This window comes from Maylandia zebra, linkage group LG4 (assembly GCF_041146795.1).
Source record: "Maylandia zebra isolate NMK-2024a linkage group LG4, Mzebra_GT3a, whole genome shotgun sequence".
In the NCBI taxonomy this organism is placed as follows: Eukaryota; Metazoa; Chordata; class Actinopteri; order Cichliformes; family Cichlidae; genus Maylandia; species Maylandia zebra.
In genome coordinates, this window is record NC_135170.1 from 9,277,585 (window position 1) to 9,291,348 (window position 13,764).

Consider the following 13,764-nt stretch of genomic DNA (forward strand, 5'->3'; position numbering starts at 1 on the left):
GCTTCAGCCTCTTCACCCCTTTTTGTGCCTCCTGTGGACGGTCTCTGGAGCTTTTGCGGGACACAGACCAGGCTGAAGGATCAAACTCCCCGGGGACATCAAAACAAACAGAAAATTCTGAACAAAGTAATTTTGATATATTACTCACTTTTTGTTCTCTTCAGACAGTCTATGCTATTTCAGTTAAATAGCACGTTTATTTACCATTTTGGCTCCGGTTTCTGTTTCTGTTTCCTTATACTGTATTCTCGTCTACGTTTAGTAATGGAGAGTGCTAACCCCGTTTTGATGTCAAACGTTTTTCATTCAACCAGAACAAACATGTCCGTCATACAAGCAGTTCATGGAGTACAAAAAATCAAAATCCAAAGAGCGTCAGGCCTTCAGCTGTGGAGCAAAATTAAAACTCAAGCAACAGAGTAAACCTGTCAAGGTAAGCCATCACAGGTAACTTTATAAACGAGGATTTGGCAATTATTCTTAAAGTGATCTGGCTTTTATTATTTGTTTGTAGATCAATATCGGATTTATGGTGTCACAACAAACCGACTTAAAACCGCTAAGAGGGAAAACACTGCCCTTATTTATTACCCCCGAAATTACAGCCCCTGACCTCCTGAAGCAGGCTGTAGAAAAAATGAGAACATTCAACAAGGACTTGGTGGAGGGACCATATGTCCTTTTGTATCCTGACTGCACAGAGGTGATAAATGTGCCTGGGACAGAAAGGCCATTCCGATTGGCAGACTACAAAGAGGAAATAGGAAAGAACTACAACAGGATTTCTCTATTCATTTGCCCAGAGAGCCACTTCAAACGAGGTTTGTTAATTTTATATTTTGATGTGTTTACATATACAACAACTAATAATGTGTCTACTTTCTCAGCTCTGATTGCAGAGGATGGTACCTCAGACTCGGACCCTGAGATTGTGATTACATCAAGAAGCACAGCTGAGTTCAACCAGGCAGACACATTGGTGTGTACTTTTTTTCCCTCTCCACCATGCCAGAGGCCTGTGAGTGGCCCTGGCAGAGGTGCATGTCCTCTGAGTGCTCTATTTTTTTTCTCTATAATGATCATAATTCTGTAGCATCCATGGGTCTATTATTTTCATTGTGTGATTATATGTTCTTTAAAAAAGTATTTTTTTTAAGTATTGATGAACTATCTAAATGCGATACGAAGTTGGTGAAAGCTTTGAAAAGTGCATGTTTTTCATCTTAGGTTTTCAAACCACAAGACCAGAGTACCCCTAATGGTAAACATGCAGAGAAGGAGTAAGTTATTTAAGAGCTTGTTCTGCTATATATTAGAGTTGGGCAATACAATATATGTCTTTGTTTTATTTCAGGGAATATTGATCACGATATAAACCGCTAGATTTGTACATATTAAATGTGCCGTTGCTCATGGTAAATGGTAAATGGCCTGTATTTGTAAAGCGCTTTATTAGTCCCTAAGGACCCCAAAGCGCTTCACACATCCAGTCATCCACCCATTCACACACACATGCACACACTGGTGATGGCAGCTACATTGTACCCACAGCCACCGTGGGGCGCACTGACAGAGGCGAGGCTGCCGAACACTGGCGCCACCAGTAGGCAATGGGTGAAGTGTCTAGCCCAAGGGCACAACGACCAAGACTGTCCGATCCGGGGCTCGAACCGGCAACCTTCCGATTACAAGGTGAACTTAAAATTTCACATAAGTAAGATGTGAAATCCTCAGAAGCTTGTTTTGATTTAAATATTTATTTCCTGTCATAAGTTCAGACAGACGGATGTATTAACATATTACATCCGTTTCAGATAACTAAAAAAAGGTACATGTTAAAAACTAAATCAAAAGTCAGGGATAAAGATTTCCAGTTTCAAAAGACAACAAACACCAGATCACTCAATTGCTTGGTCAATTACATTTAAAAACAAAAAAGAATGATTCTAAACATAAATCTTAGTTTACAGTAAGTTTTACAGGAGAACAGACATAAAATTGACAAAGTCTTTGTCAATATCAAATGAATAAGCTAAGAAATAAAAGCAAATTCTCCTAATCTCTCCTTGTATATTTATTTTAATGGTTGGTTTAGATGTAAATGGTGCCCAAACATCTCCACGGGTGGCGCTGCTACTTCACTGTGCTGCAGGTAACAAGTCACCCTAACTGGACATGATGCTGTTCCCAGAGCGATTGGTTGCTGCGCTACTTGATAAGGATTGACTATTCTTATGTCAATGAAAAAAAAGAGTGATTAGAGGAATAAGCAGCATATAAAATGGATGGATGGATAGCTCTATTGCAATAGTCTCATATTTCCTTTGAGAGAAAAGTATACTGCAATACATATTGTTATTTTATTGCCCCGCCCTAATATAAATATTTATTGGTTTCATAGCCTTTTTATAATGTTGGTATCATAAATAATATTGAACTGTATGAGCTTCTTATCTGGACATTTTAATTCCAATACTCTTATTCTGTTTCAGACATGCTCCAGGACCTTCATCTATCATACAGCCATGTCAGGTATTTGGGCAATTTATGTCAGCATGACGTTTTTTGCTATTGCTGAAATAGTACAAAGCTATGTATGTTTATATACAGTATGCAATTTTTGTTCTTTTTTTTCCAGATTGTAATATCTGATACAGAGGATCTTGATCACCAAAACGAAACGAATCCAGTCATGAGTCCCTATAGGTAAATAAAATTGTGTCTTATATGTAATTTTAAATCTGTAACTACAGTACACGTTTGGGTTTGTGAAATGGGTAAAGATAATTAAAGGGTGAATAGAAGTTATTCTAATGTTGGAATTATAATTTCTCAACAGTAAATATGCAGACCTGTGTGCCCCCTGCATTGAGGACGAGGATGAAGAGCTGGTTGAAGTTGCTTCACCGATTGATGACAGAGCACTGTAAAATATCAAATACTACTTCAAATAACAATGCTAAATTGTATAGTCTTGCATTCGGTCTTTCATTTTTGTGATTACAGGGAAGACGTTAACATTAATCTACCTGACATCATTGCAAACTTATCCAGTGCTATTCATCATGGAAGTGTCAGCAGATTCAACATCTCAAGAGCAAATGTCTGGGATGGAGCAGTCAGGGGTTTCAGGCGGTTGTCATACTCTGAAACCAATGACATGCTGGTTAAATTTACTGATGATTCTGGCATTCTAGAAGAAGGACTTGATGCAGGTGGCCCAAAACGAGAGTTTTTGAGTCTGCTAATGAAACACATGAAAGATCGTCCCATTTTTGATGGACCCGAAGGACGTCGATTCCTCGTCTACAATGCAAAGGGTATGCAATGATCAGATGTTTGATAAACTTAATTTAAAGACTTTTTTGGACTTTTAAATCAATTTGTTTTTAATTATTATCAGAAGCAACTCATAATAATTTCTTGGATTATTTCAAAACAGCATTAGTCTGTCTATCTGATCGATCTATCTGACATCGATCAGATCTGATCGATCGGTAGAGAGAGGTGTGTGTGTGAGAGAGTTTATCATTTACTGTATTCATTCACAGCTGTAAGGGAGGATGAATACTACCTAGCAGGAAAGATGATAGCCGTGTCAGTTGTGCATGGTGGTCCAGGGCCCCATTTCCTGTCAGAAGAGCTGGTACATTATCTTGCAGGCCAGACTTCAGTAAAAGCAACAGTTGCCTCAGTCACAGATGACGACATAGGGAAAGCTTTACAAGAGGTGAGGACAGCGCAGGATTTGAATGCAGGATAGAACTACAGCTTCTTCATCTGTATGACATTAAAAAATTCTTTCTTTGTGTAGGGAAAAAACAGGAATGAAAATCAGACACGTAAGCTTACATTGTGTATGTCCATTTTTATGGGTTTTTCAGATCGACAGTGCTGGTTCAGTGGATGTCCTGCGTGACTGTGTCATAAAACACAGTACTATGCTACAGGTGGCTGGTTGTCTAAGGCATGTTTCCACAGTTGAGGAAAAGAAAGACATTGTGTCTGACTATCTCCGGTGGTATATAATTGCTCGAAACTCATCTGTAATTGACAGGGGAGACAGGTGAATTATTGTTATGACAGTGTTGTTCATAATTTCCGACTGAAATATTTTACATTCTCCAAGGTTTCCAAAGTTCACAGTTTGTCCATAGTTTGTGCATGTACTATGAACTGGTAAATGACACAAAGTTCTCCTCATTCTTTAGATTTAAAGAGGGTCTTTCAGCACTTAATTTCCTGAGTGCACTCCAGCAACACCCTACTTTGCTTTCCCCGGTCCTGTGTCACATGGAAAAGAAACTCACAGCCCTTGAACTTGAGAGACTTTTCAAACCTGACTTCAGCCCATCTGGAAGTAACAGGAGACGTCTGGAAAGTCAAACTGTGGGCTACTGGTCAGACTATCTGCTGGACTGTGAAGGTTTATACCAGTATTTCTTTTAGTACTCATTACAAGACAATGTGTTGAATTCACATATACATATATAATTTTTTTTTAAATTTTTTGCAGAATCACAAACTGCTGTGTCGTTGGGCGATGTTCTGATGTTTGCAACTGGGCTAACATCACTGCCACCTTCTGGATTAGATCCACTACCAAGCCTACAGTTCCTGGATGACTCTTTATTCCCGATGGCAAATACATGCTTAAACTTATTGAAACTACCAATGATAACTTCATATTCCTTGTTTAAATCCAACATGGATTTTGGAATTCAAAACTCCCCAGGATTTGGATGTTTCTAGAATGTCTGGCCTTGTAGTTCAAACCTGCTGTTGATTTATTCCTCAAGTTTTTAAGTCAAATTTTTTTTAAAATATGTTATGAATAGGAGAAGGTGGGACATACTGGCGGTACAGCACAAATCCATTATAGTTTACCAGGTTTATTGTAGTTTTATTAGATAACCCAGTTACTTACAGCTGCTTCTTCTTGGCATTACATTGTAAATTCTGTAGGTTTTTTGCTACGGGACTTATCCAGAAATCTGTTATGTATTTGAGCATGTTTTTTTTGTTCTAAAATGTAGGTACATCTGTTCAAAGGAGATTTAAAATGCAATCGCTAGACTTGATTTGTTCAAAGTTTTGACAGTGCTATTAAAAGTAAAGGCATTTAAAGGTGTACTGTGTTCTACTCTTAAAAGTTGTAATAAACACACAATACAGTGCAAGATGTGATTTTGATTTGATTTATTATTTATATAAATGTTCAGGACTGTATCTCAACTTCCATCAGCTAAACAAGGACCAGAATTATCAAGACATTCAGTAAGAATATGCTTTTACAAACACAAACTTAAACTTTTGGCGTCTTCAGCCAACTCATGTAGCCTAGTTCAAAAAAGCAGCATATGCTATAGGTTTTAGTAAAAACAACAAAAAGCCAGGTTTTTGTTTTTTTTTAGAAATTTGCAATTTCTATTAACTTCATGTAAAGTTCAGTGGCAGACTCCCAGCAGACGGGCTTTTGAAAATGATTTTGCTCCATTACAAAATTCAGATACTCCTGTATGTTTGAGTCCCCACATACAACTACTGACAGCCTAGACTCAGGAAAAGCGTCCAGTTCAGATTGTTGAATCAGGAATCCACAGTCTCTGGAGCCGTATCTGTGATCAATGGAAGACAATTGCATTAATATAGGTTTACACATAAAGTAATTATTTGATCATTATTATCCGTTACCTGTGGGGTAGGTAGTACAGTTCATTTGGCACACCTCCTGGACATGAAGCTGTTCTTGAGGGACGAATCCGATGAGTGTTCCACAGCTTCACACATTCATCAAGATCCTTCTGAACAATGACAGTGAAGCAAAATCTCAAAAGGCACTGATGCTCGTGACTTCCATTGAAGTGTCCAGCATCTCGAAGATCCGCAAACAGCTCCAACCAAAACTGAGCCCTAAAAAAATTGTTTAGAGATAGTTTAGTTTGTTTACATGGCATCGTTTCACAACACGTCATCGCATGGCACTTTACAGTTCATTTTAACTGAATCATATATAGACTCCAGTCAGTTTAAATGTTTTCTATCGAAAGGGATTGCATACAGGCAAAACTCTAAAACATTTCAGTAATGTGCAAAAGTTAATTTATTTTAGGAATTCTAATTAAATGTGAAATTAGCGATACTGAGTCATTACATACAAAGTGAGGTGTTTCAAGTATTTCTTACAATGTTAATGATTAAGACGTAGAACTTATGAAAAACCCAAATTCAATGTCTCTAACAATTTGTATGTTCTATTTGTTTGGGTCCTTTTTGCATAAATTACTGCCTCCATGCAGCGTGGTATGGATGCTATCAGTCTGTAGATCTGTTGAGGTGTTATGGAAGACCAGGATGCTTCAGTAGCAGCCTTGAGGTCTTAGCCACTACACTATGTTACACCCCTTTCATCCACACTTACATTAGACAAAACTTTCTATTAATGTGCTTTGATAGTCTCTGTGAACATTCAAATTCTTTTAAGGTGTTCTTTATGGAGGGTGTCAATTATGTTTTTTTTCCCACAGCTGTCAGGACAGCAGTCATGTCCATCCTGTGAGTCCTCCTGAATTAGAAAGACCATTTAGAGGCTCAGGAACCCTTTGCAGATGATTTGAATTAATTAGCTCATAGTAGAGTGGCACTTTAAGTCTAAAATATTTAACCTTTTCACAATATTATGGTTTTGAAGTTGGGTTTTTCTTAAGTTCCAAAGCATAATCATCATAATTACTAAATGGGCTAAAAATGTATAGTTTGGCATACAATGAGTATTTAATATCGGTTTTACTTTTTAAGTTGAATTACTGAAATAATAATAATAATAATAATAATAACAACAGTGGATTGCATTTATATAGCGCTTTTCGAGGCCCTCAAAGCGCTTTACAATTCCACTGTTCATTCACTCTCACGTTCACACACTGGTGGAGGCAGCTACAGTTGTAGCCACAGCTGCCCTGGGGCAGACTGACAATAAATCAACTTTTGCACGACATTCAAATTTGTTACGCCTTTAAATATCAGGCAAAATTAAATGTTATATTTACCTTCCTTTTCGATATATGGACCACCAGGACTCAATTCGCTGGTTATTCGTTGATGAACCAAACATGTGACTGGACTCTCCGCTGAAGTGGTCATCATGATGGTGACGTAGTGCGCACTGAACTGCAGCCATAATGCCGTTTTCTGTCCCACAGTCAGTTCTCAGTCTCATCGGTACAACACCAAGGCTCCCAACACATGACAAGTAATAGTAAGCTATAACCACTGGATTATTATTGGTTGGTCCACATTCTAGCCACAAAACCTTGCGTGAAAATCCATCAATGCACCCTGAAATGGCCAAACCGAATGGTTTGAGCTTGTCATAACCATCAGCATGCCACATGTAGTTGGGTCCCAGCGAATGATAGGTTCTCCTAATGAATCTTCTGCGTGTTCTCATCTGGCATCCATGAGGATTAAGCTCCCGGAGTATTTTCATCACATCATCCCTCTTCACTTTAAGATGATGCTTTTGTTTAAGTACCTGCCACATTGTTCGATACCCAAACAATCGCCCAGGTCCTTGAAGCTCCGCTCTGATTGCGTTAATGATCGTTGTTCTGGAGTGAAAATATTTTCTTCGGTAAAGTCCAGCATTATTAAGTTTACTTTTAAGACTCCTTAAACTTATCTTTACACCATGCAAACTTAACATCATGTCCATGATAACACTATATGAGTGACCTTCGTTGAAATATTTAATGCAGTACTGTAGGGTGTCTGATCCTTCAGCCTGGTATGTGTCCCGCAAAAGCTCCAGAGACCGTCCACAGGAAGCACAAAAAGGGGTGAAGAGGCTGAAGCTAACGCCACAAAACGGGCAAAACATTTTCCGGTTCTCTATGTAGTGCAGCAAGCACCGTCAGGGTGATAAGGAAGCGCTGTGAGGCGTGAGTTTCTCAACGTTTGTTGACATCCCGAATCACTTTTCTGAGCTACAAATATGGAGTAAGCCTAATCGTTGTGCCACTTCCGGTATTTCAGACAATCCCTTTCCGTCAAGGATTTTTAATTTGTTGTGGATTTTTAATTTGTTGCGGTTTTTTAATTTGTTGTGGATTTTTGATTTGTTGCGGTTTTTTAATTTGTTGTGGATTTTTAATTTGTTGCGGTTTTTTAATTTGTTGTGGATTTTTAATTTGTTGTGGATTTTTGATTTGTTGCGGTTTTTTAATTTGTTGTGGATTTTTAATTTGTTGCGGTTTTTTAATTTGTTGTGGATTTTTAATTTGTTGCGTTTTTTTAATTTGTTGCGGTTTTTTAATTTGTTGCGGTTTTTTAATTTGTTGCTGTTTTTTAATTTGTTGCGGATTTTTAATTTGTTGCTGTTTTTTAATTTGTTGTGGATTTTTAATTTGTTGCTGTTTTTTAATTTGTTGTGGATTTTTAATTTGTTGCTGTTTTTTAATTTGTTGTGGATTTTTAATTTGTTGCGGTTTTTTAATTTGTTGCGGTTTTTTAATTTGTTGTGGATTTTTAATTTGTTGCGGTTTTTTAATTTGTTGCCGTTTTTTAATTTGTTGCGCTTTGCACTTCCCAGCCACCGTATATATGTGATGGTGGCATTTTTTACTTTTATGATTACACATGTCTGGAAAATGAAGTTATATTCTTGTTATGTGCAATAACATCAATGTTATTGTATACGTAGATTAGCATAAAGAAACAAAATAAATCTTCAATGTTGGCGTCCAATTTTAAGTGTGTGTGTGTGTGTGTGTGTGTGTGTGTGTGTGTGTGTGTGTGTGTGTGTGTGTGTGTGTGTGTCAGATCTCTGAATCTGACGTAATCCTCTGGATATTGAATGAGCTGACTCTTGATTATCTGTGTCTTACAGGGTTAGGTGGTGCTGGGAATGTGGAGTTGTAAGGGGTGCACAGAAACGGTATCAAGTCGTTCCAAGCTTTTGCATCACTACAGATTAAAACATCCACATTTTGGACGTCGTTCTCACTTTCCATGTACATACCTGCATTGTCCATGCACCTTTAAAACGTGGAATGCCCTTATTGTCCATCAAAATAAAATCCACAGCACGGGGGTCACTACTAAAAAAAAGGCGATTTTCAGTTGCCACCTTTGCGAATGCAATGATTTAGCATCAGAGCGTGATTATTTTGCTCACATATATGCGCATCTTAAAAGAAATGAGACACTTACTTGTATGTTTCTAGGCTGCAACTTTAAAACAAACATTTACTGTACATTTAAATCACACAAAAACCGTAAACACAGACATTATACACCAGGTGATTTTAAACGAGGTATAGTAAGAACAGGAATCGCACCTACAAATGAATTTGCGGAAAATAGTCAGGAGTTTGTAGATCAGTTGGATACTGTCATTCCTTCACATGGTCAGTGTGATACTGAGGACTTGCAAAAAGTCATAGAGCAAAGTTTTGCAAATACTCTGCTAAAGCTGGAGCATTTGGTCCATGTGCCAAGCACAGCTATTGATGTATTTTTAGAGGAACTCTATCATTTGATACGGTCGGCACCTGTACCATTATCCTGTGATATTGTGACGAATATCTTTAATCAAAGAAACCTCCCCATTGATAAAGATCTCATTACAGAAACTATTAATGCAGTTTTTTCAGGTAATCGTGTACTAACGTCCATTCAAAAGGGTGGTCCGCTAAGCACAGCATATCTGCGTAAGCAGTATTACAAGGAAAATTTCTGTGTTTTAGAACCAGTTGAATATATACTTGATGCTGAAAAGAAACACAGTTTCCAATATGTCCCATTGCTGAAATTGTTACAGCAGCTGTTGAGTAGAAAAGATGTTGTTGATGAAGTTGTGAAATGCCATAAACAACAGGTGGGAACAGACTACTGGGTCATATCATTACAAGTCTTCAAGTGATGGTTCCCTATTTAAGGAAAACTTTTTCCTTTCTGGAGAAAATCTAAGGATTTCCCTATGTTTTTATGTGGATGACTTTGAAGTCTGTAACCCCCTTGGTACCTTATCGTCCATCTACTTGTCAGTGTTGTGCAAAACCACTGACGTTAAAACTTATGGTTATGACAAAATCTTGGAACCTCTTCTACAGGATCTGAAAACTCTTGAAGAACATGGCGTTTATGTTCCACTATTAGGAGAGTCAGTCAAAGGTACAGTCGTAAGTGTAATCGCAGATAACCTTGGAGCACACAGTGTTGCAGGATTTATGCAAAGCTTTTCTGTAGAATACTATTGCAGATTTTGCACAGGGAAGAGCAGTGATATTCAGCTGTATTCTGTAGCGTCTGGTGCTTTCACGCTAAGAAGCAAAGACCTTCACCAAGTCCATGTCAAACAAGCCCAAGATACAGGTACAGGCTGTTGTGGAGTGAAAAGAGAATGTGTCTTCACCAAAAATCTGTCCCACTTTCATGTCATATTTGGTTATCCGCCTGATCTTGCTCACGATGTTTTTGAGGGTATAATCCCAGTAGAGTTGGCTCATTGCTTGACAGTTCTTATATCAAAGAAGTTTTTCACTTTAGCCGACTTAAACAATGCGATTCTGAAGTTCCCCTACAAATGGGAAGATAAGACAAACAGACCTCATGTAGTGTCACAAACTTTCTCTAGCACCAAAACAGTAGGAGGAAATGCGCATGAGAACTGGAGCTTGCTCCGGTTCTTGCCTTTTTTAGTTGGATCACTTGTGCCTGAAGATGAGCCTGCATGGCTTGTTCTCATGACTCTGAAGGATATCACAGAACTTGTCGTGTCCCCTGTGCATAGTGATGACTCTCTGGCTTTTTTGGAAAGCAAAATTATAGAGCACAGACAGCGATACCAGGCACTGTTTCCTGATGTTAAGCTACTACCAAAACACCATTATTTGGAGCACTATCCACAGATGATTAGGTTTTTTGGTCCAGTTGTTTGGCTGTGGACAATGCGTTTCGAGGCCAAACACAGCTTTTTCAAGCAGGTCATGAGACACACAAGCTGCTTTAAGAATGTGCCTCTCTCCTTGGCCTCAAAGCATCAGATGATGATAGCTTACCATCTAAGCTCCCCATCTCTTGGCAAGTCTGAACTAGAGGTCTCGGCTGTATCAACTTTTCCAGTGGATTTGCTTAAAGAGGAGATGGCTAGAGTCATTAGGCAAACATTCCCTGACATTCTAGAGATAAACCTTGCACAGTGTGTGACAATAAAGGGCATAATTTATAGGAAGGGAATGGTACTGGCCCACAGGGCAGCTGGTGGGTTGCCAGAATTCTGTGAAATAAACCACATCTGCATTGTAAACCAGAGCATATTCTACATTGTCAGAGAGCTCGGTGGCTGGTACAGGGAGCACTACAGAGCTTTTGAGCTCAACTCAGTATCTGCAAGAATATTTACTCTTGTTTCACTCCGTGAACTCCTTGACACTTATCCACTGGTTGACTACAAGATCGGATCAGTCCGCATGGTGACTTTAAAAAGGCATATAGAAATAAAAGGTGTGCAAATATTTGTAATAAGTTCAGTCACATGTATTTCACTAGATACATTTTTTTTTTTTTTTTTTTTGTATATCTGACCTTTTATAACTGACTGATATGTATGGGTAACTGTATGAAGACTAAACTGAAGTTATTCTTTCTGGGTGTCTGATGTATTGTTGTTGTTTTTTTTCGTCTACAGAATAGCTGCTTGAAATGGGGACCCCTGTGATCCTAAAGATCATCTTGACTGATGGAACCTGTCAAAGGCTCATTCTCTCCAATGGACCACCTGAATCAATTGAGGATCTCATTGTTGAAGTCAAGAGACAGTGTGGTCTTCAGGGCGATTTCAGACTTCAGTTTATGGATTCCTTGTTTGGGAATGAGTTCCTTAATCTTACCTCAGTTTCAGAAGTGGCAGACAGAGGGACTCTTAAAGTTATTGACATGTCAAGACCCACCACTATGCAGCATGAGGATTATATCATTCTTGATCCTGTCCAGGACTCCGAAGCCCTCAGCTGTTCCTCTGTTAATGATTCTTCGTACCTGTCTGGTGGATCTGTGGACACGGATGTGTTGTCATCAAGTGAGTCAACAAGCTCACGATCTTCTTGGCCTGCTGTCTTTTATGTGCCCAAGTTTTCGTATGATGCTGAATTACAACTTCAGCAGGCAAAAATTGCGTACAATCAGAATGGAACTGCACTTATTCCAGATCCCAAGTTGAAGTCAGCCATCCTTGAAGGTTTGGTGCAGGAAATTGTGAAGTATAAAGTGTATGTCAGTGATAAAGAAATGGATCAAGTAGCTCAGAGTCTGATCAAGAAGCATCCCTGTCTAACTGAGACAGGCTCCAACACTGGATTTGGAGGATGGAAGACCAGTTTAAAATATAAACTCTCAAACTATCGCACCCAGCTACGAAAACTGGGCTGCCCAGAGGTGACTGTAAACTCTCTAAAGAACAAACCTGTTGGAAGATGCAGTGCAGCCTTTGGTGTCAAAAAAGCAAAGAGGGCAGAAGTTAACTTTTGCCCAACATACCCACCAGAAGAAACTGAGGAGAGCCTGGAGGCAATGCGGAAAACTTTACTCTTGGACATAAAGAAGAAGAACAACAGAGAGTTGGTGAAATTCAAGATGGAAAAGACTTTTGCCTACAGAAGACATGAAGTTGTTCGTGATGCACCAATGGTAGAGGCTTTCATGGCAAGATGGCCTGCTCTATTTGATGTCCATGAGGTAAAGTTTGACTCACACCGGGAGTTCTTGGAAGAGGTGTTAAGCTAAAATACTTTAGGCACATTTAACAGCCAATTTCTTCAGCATTGGTGATTGTGGCCTTCTTCCTGGTGTTAAACATTTGAAGCTCACTCTTTTGTGCTGATGTTTTCAGATCAATGCTGAGTTTAAAAGAATTACCACAATCCCCCTTCAATCAAAGTTCCTGTCTCAGATGGATCTCCACTTAGACAACCTGGTGAAGCTGTTCAAAAGAAGAGGAGGACAGCTTGGACAAAGACTGAAAAAAGTTGTGGCACAAATGGATAATGTAAGTGATAAAGCCTTAACACAACTATGACCCCTTTTGGACAAAACTTTTAATTGGTTAAAAATTGTAAATGTTTTTCCAATGATAAATGCTGTCATCTTGTACTACTTTTACATCTGCTTGTTTTTGTTTTAATCTACTTAGTCAACTTTATTAGTATGTGTGCCTTTACTTTGAAAGCATTCATGTAAAGTACAGTACTAAAACCTAAAATCAATGAGAAGGGCTAACTGAAGATACTAATCACACAAATTTCATTTCAGTGTGAAGATGTTGATGCTGGACGTGAGTGTGTCATTAAGGGAGTGTGTATCTACATGGGTGAAGATCCTGACAACCTTATCCGGGAGTATGTGGTAAGTACTTGGGGTATTTTATTTTATTTTTTGGGGGGGTGACTTTCACCAGTACATCATATTGCTCACTTGCCATGGATTGAGTAACATGACTTTTATTTTATTTATGTATTTTTTACAGGACATGGATGAAGACGCCATCAATGAGGCCATTGAAGACACCACTGTTGGAATTTATCTTCTTAAAGAACAAGCTTCAGCAGATGAACAAGAAGACATTGGAGTTGTCCTTGAAGGCATCAGAGTGGTGAAGAATTTGGATAATGTAGCATTTGCTGTGGTAATGCTATTTGGACTCATGTATGCACTAAACCTTGCCTACCCTGCTGACCTCCGCTACACCTTTGAGGTTTTCCAGAAGGT

General features: G+C 38.7%; 1 protein-coding gene and 1 long non-coding RNA gene across 3 annotated transcripts; one reads left to right on the top strand and one right to left on the bottom strand.

The window, feature by feature from the left end:
* The first annotated feature begins 522 nt into the window (after positions 1-522).
* LOC112434688 (G2/M phase-specific E3 ubiquitin-protein ligase-like) lies at positions 523-4,981 on the top strand. Of its 2 annotated transcripts, XM_076883579.1 has the most exons (11): positions 523-821; positions 888-979; positions 1,228-1,280; positions 2,493-2,532; positions 2,639-2,706; positions 2,840-2,926; positions 3,007-3,320; positions 3,552-3,730; positions 3,885-4,066; positions 4,212-4,426; positions 4,517-4,981. In XM_076883579.1, exons 1-11 carry the CDS (start codon positions 530-532, stop codon positions 4,750-4,752), a joined length of 1,758 nt encoding a protein of 585 aa, XP_076739694.1. In that variant the 5' UTR covers positions 523-529; the 3' UTR covers positions 4,753-4,981. The 2 variants fall into 2 exon arrangements, with proteins under 2 accessions (XP_076739694.1, XP_076739693.1); XM_076883578.1 differs by having other exon boundaries at positions 523-979.
* A 478-nt stretch (positions 4,982-5,459) lies between these two features.
* LOC143418472 (uncharacterized) lies at positions 5,460-8,037 on the bottom strand. The gene is made up of 3 exons (XR_013098465.1): positions 7,050-8,037; positions 5,695-5,913; positions 5,460-5,618 (listed from the first exon to the last, which is right to left on the bottom strand). It is a non-coding gene; the product is annotated as an uncharacterized LOC143418472 (long non-coding RNA).
* Between the last annotated feature and the right edge of the window lie 5,727 nt (positions 8,038-13,764).

Bases quoted from the DNA above. Each gene is read 5' to 3' on its own strand.
- LOC112434688 (XM_076883578.1), top strand. From the start codon at position 530: ATGGTGTCACAACAAACCGACTTAAAACCGCTAAGAGGGAAAACACTG. The intron at 980-1,227 runs GTGTGTACTTTT...TTTTCATCTTAG, and splicing joins TCAACCAGGCAGACACATTG to GTTTTCAAACCACAAGACCA. The intron at 3,321-3,551 runs GTATGCAATGAT...ATTCATTCACAG, and splicing joins CCTCGTCTACAATGCAAAGG to CTGTAAGGGAGGATGAATAC.